Genomic DNA, 4999 nt, shown 5'->3' with positions numbered 1-4999 from the left:
ACTATAGACTCCCAGTTGCAAGTTACATGTCGAAACTCAACAAATCGGTTCTGAATGATACTGTGGTATTGGCTTCGAAGAGGAAATGCCGACGATAAAGAAATCGAGTTCGAGATAGATTTGGAAAGCAAACAGGCGAATGCAATATCTAAACATGTAAAAGTAGCAGTTGTCTGTTGGTAGCTCGAAAGAATTTTTACACCTTGAGTTGGTTTTGTAAAAAGTTTGTCTTCTTTAGATATCTAACTAGAAAGCTGGTTCAGATTGTTCTTTTTTCACTAAAAGTGCAGAGTTAGTATTAGTTGGCTAAAGGTATTGTTAAACAAAGTGATACATCTGAAGTTCCGAATAATCCATCCAAAAAAAAAGTACTAGAAATTTCCTTGTTTCTATTATTCGCAGTGCATATGCAGGAGAACTGCCTGAAGAATGGTGGCAGCTAAATGATATACTGCACTTCATGTTGGCTATTTAAGTTTCTCAAACTTGATAGCATATTCAGATGATCTTTTTCATGAAAACATTAGTAGGTGTGTGAAAATAATAGGCATCTGGATGCATGTGATTTAGAACTCTTAAAAGCAAGCATGAAACAAGTAAATAAAAAGAGACAATGCATTGATCCGAAAGAGTTAAATTTGAACTTGATCCTTCAAACTAGATTTCGAACAGATCAACTATGTTCTTGCAACATACATGTCCCACAAACCTAACCACCACAGAGTAATTTACAGTGAACTTAAAGCTCAAATCCTGGAAACCTAGCACTCTCTGGCGACATCATGTCAAACCAGAGGCATGCCACTCCGGCAAAACCTTGGAAAAGAGAGTATTTATTCTCTCCGTAATCTTTATCATCATAAACCTTAAGCTTAAGTGTGTTCTGATACAGTATGGAGGAAAATGTTGCAGCTCTCTCAAAATATATGTTCTCCTTTGTTAGTCGATACAATGAAAGGAAAGCATAAGCATTTCCAGCTATTCCATCAGCAAGTCCGTAACTGTCGTTTAATCCCCTCTTCCACACCACTTCCCCTGCGTCAACCGCTGCATCTTGGTATTCCTTATTCTTTAGGTATATGTCACTTGAAACTTTTTCACCGGATAAGACCTGCAATACAGAGAATTTGAATAGGAATTCTTCTCTATCTTGCGAAGGATTTGGAAATCAGATGAAGCAAAAATGTGTTTATTGCGTATTAATGGCTGTCAAAGAAACATAAACTAGAAAGGTCGTGAACTCTCAATCTGAATCATAACACAATTTCAATCCTTGAAATGTACACATCGAAACCACAGGGTTTACTGACCTGAGCAGCCTTGCAAAGCATAATTGCAACACCCCCAGCTCCATGGGACCATTGGACTAGCTTGTCCCGCGCATTGCCCTCACTTGAGGGGTAGTTCTTGCTATGTTCAAACCTATTCCGAATCATGTATTGGATCGTTTCCTCGACGTCCTTGCGGTCTTGACCATTGAGCTTAAAGTGGAGCAGCACATGGAGAATCCCAGACAAGCCGTGGGCCGCGCCCCAGAAGCACGTGCCCTGCCATCGATACATTAGAGGGCATTGCATGGTGTCTGACGCTCCGGTCCGACCACCGGCTAGGACGGCCTCCACTATTGGGTCAGTTAGTTCATCTGGGACTGTGCCTGGCCCGAGGTGCTTGTTGATAAAGAGCACAGCAAAGAGGAAGCCGGCTCGACCGTGGAGTAGCTCATAGGACATGCCGAACCCCCCCTCCTCGGGTCCGACTGAAAGAGCTTTTTCTCCAGCTACCTGATTTAAATTTTTGCAATTCTCTTAATTTAGATCATGTCCTTAAACTTATTTCAGATTTGTTGGTAAAATTTTGCAGCCTATTTCGCACATAATGACTAAGTATAAGTTTAGAAGATTGTTTTTGAAGAATTATGAAATATCTAGGCATGTGAATAAATGCTGTTGAGAACATGGAGTGTCTAGAGGTCAAAATCCGTCTATTTTTTGAATCCTAAGATGGACTCACACATCTTGTATGAGAAACTGAAAGGATAAGGTACAATTGGCCGCTCCAAAATGAGGGGATATCATGCTAAAAGAAGGATCTCTGTGTCTCAATCATTTAATAAAAGCCACTAAAAAAAAAAACACTTGAGAAAAGAAATTTGATCCAACATTAAAATCTGAAGACAATTCTGAAATAATATTTACAAGAATAAATGTCGGAGCGAAAAGGACATTATTAATCATTGACAGAGACTTGCTTTATGGTTCAACATTACTTATTAAAAAGCAAATTCTTTGCTGTATGTAGGAACTTTTATGCCTAGCACTGATGTGGCAGAAATTTACCAATTCTACTAAAGTTAGAAGCTCGTCTAAAGCATATCAAAAATATCGTCATAATATCTAATCTCTATTTAAATTAAAAGTGAAGATGAAATTCGCATCTTTTAAAGATTTTTAGACTCCTGCCTCGCATGCAAGTGTTTCTTGCAAATTAGAGTGCAGAGATTTTGCCAACTTATTATCAGGGCGGAAAAGAAGCCTAAAAAGGACATTTGTGTTGTCATGTGATCCACTATATACGGTAAAAATATGTTATCATAAACAACACTGATCTACGTAAAACTATAGAAAATAAACTTGTTTTTGAAATAATTTTTGAGGAATTAAAAAGAAGTTTTATTGATATTAGCCCCGCGAAGAAAATAATTTCAGCGCTACATGAGAAACACATTTAGTAGAACATAAAAGTATCATTTCGGGATCTGTAGCAGTGCTCTGTCTCCTAGGCCCTAGCACAGTTGCATATGATTTTTTTATTAAAAAAAAAACTCTTATAATATGTAAGGAATGTTAATACCTTGAGAAAAAGGTCCAAAAAGAGTTCACAACGTTCAAATTCCTTCCTGTAGTTAGCAACAGCAGCTCCAAGAGCGTAAACCCCAGCTCTCCCGCACAAGAACGTCACGTCCCTGTCATTCGTACATCAATTCACCTTATAGTAACTTATTAATTTATTCCGAAGATGTACGGCTGTGATTATGATGGGACCAAAAATTATAGAGAAAACTTCAAAAAGATTCTCATTTGGTTTCACACTTTCTCACTTGAGTGCTCTGTAGTTTAAAGTATATCAATTTGGTATTCTGTGATTTCATTTTTATCTTTTAGATAGCTTTTTCGTTAATATTTTGTTAAATTATACACAAAAAATTTCAGATACCCATCTAGATTTATCGAATCGAGTATTTACTTTACTACCTTTTAATTTTAACTTTGTCACTGATTTAAGAAAAAAAATAGTAAAATTTATAATAAAAAGAGAAATATAAAATCACAGGATACTAAATTGATACATTTTAAACTATATGGTACTAAAGTAAGAAAATACGAAATTACAAGGAAAGTTTTTGAAGTTTTTCTAAAATTATACCAGGAATATACTACACCGCAATTATGTATTTCGTGATGAACACTTGATTAGACTGTACCTGTTCCAACTCTGTGCGGCTACTGCACACGCGTCAACGATCTCGGCACACAGCCGGAGATCGTCGAGACTCCCGGTGGCCTCATAGGAACGCAGGCACATGAGCGCCGTCCCCAGCAGCCCCGCGTACGCCGTCGGATCGTCGCAGCGCGCGCCGCCGTCCCTCCACGTCGCCTCCACCACCTGTAACCGCAAAATAATAATAGTAATAGTAATGACAAAACCGAATCCTGCAACGAAGCAAAGATCGTTGCCGACTTCTAACTAACCAACCTGGTTCTTTAACAAAACGGCAGCTTTAAGGAAGAACTCGGCGGGGAGGGTGGCGTCCTCCTCTTCGTGTTGCGGGGACGATACCACTACTGTTGTCGAAGACATGGCGATGCTATAAAGAGGCTCTCGCAGCTGTACTTTTTGTAAGGACTTCGTGATGGAGGGGATTGGAGAATTTTGAAGTGTTAATGAGTTCTGGGCGAAGGCACTACTGGACCAAAAAACGAAGGCGCCCATGGTCTGGCAACAGCGACTGATTTTCGCCACGTGGCGCACATACAGGCGTGTCCCACGAGTGGATTGTTAAGTTTGACAGGCGGGATCAAAGTAAATGCTACTTAAACACTAGAACCATATGTACATTTAATAAGTGAGACATTTTTACTGTTCATTTGATTCTTGCTTACTAGATAAATGAGATATAAAATATAGAGTTAATTTTATACCGCTCTATCTAAACATATAGTTCAACTTTTTATATTTATTTCTATAAAAATTTAATAATATTCATACTCGTTCCTTTGGTTTGTTACTGTTAGAGTATTGTTTATTTTTGAAAAAACTTCAAAATACTCCTCTTGTGGTTTCGCACCTTTTCATTTTAGTATCCTATGATTTAAAATATATCAAATTAGTACTTTGTGGTTTCTCACTTTATTACTTTAGTACTCTGTAATTTAAAGTGTATCAAGTTAGTACTCTATGATTTTATTTTTATCTCAAGTTAGTATCCTGTGGTTTTATTTTTGTATCAAGTTAGTACCATGTGGTTTTTAAACCACAGGGTACTAAAGTGATAAAGTGCGAAACTACAGGGTACTACCTTGATACATTTTAAACCGTAAGATACTAAAGTGAAAAAGTGCAAAACCACAGGAAACTAACTTGATACACTTTAAACTATAAGGTACTAAAGTGAGAAAAAATGAAACCACATGGGGTTATTTGAAGTTTTCCCATAAATGCTACTTACACACTCCAAAAGAACCACATGTACATTTAATAAGTGAGACATTTTTACTGTTCATTTGATTCTTACTAGATAAATGAGATATAAAATACAGAGTTAATTTTATACCGCTCTATCTAAACATATAGTTTAACTTTTTATATTTATTTCTATAAAAATTCAATAATATTCATATTCGTCCATTTGGTTTGCTACTGTTAGAGTATTATTTATTTTTTAACAAAAGATATGAAATAATATTTTTGCTATCACAAATGTGTCCCTCTAAAATTCTCG

The 4999-nt window shown here is 36.9% G+C and overlaps 1 protein-coding gene across 1 annotated transcript; it reads right to left on the bottom strand.

Annotated features, from left to right (window-relative positions):
• Positions 638-3920, bottom strand: LOC109711397 (lanC-like protein GCL1). Its single transcript, XM_020234408.1, has 5 exons — positions 3754-3920; positions 3482-3663; positions 2851-2962; positions 1311-1781; positions 638-1111 (listed from the first exon to the last, which is right to left on the bottom strand). The coding sequence occupies exons 1-5, from the start codon at positions 3856-3858 to the stop codon at positions 740-742; spliced, it is 1242 nt and encodes a 413-aa protein (XP_020089997.1). The 5' UTR covers positions 3859-3920; the 3' UTR covers positions 638-739.

The sequence above is a fragment of the Ananas comosus genome, linkage group 6 (assembly GCF_001540865.1).
Source record: "Ananas comosus cultivar F153 linkage group 6, ASM154086v1, whole genome shotgun sequence".
In the NCBI taxonomy this organism is placed as follows: Eukaryota; Viridiplantae; Streptophyta; class Magnoliopsida; order Poales; family Bromeliaceae; genus Ananas; species Ananas comosus.
Note: the sequence above shows the minus strand (reverse complement) of the source record. Positions and strands in the feature narration are given on the sequence as shown.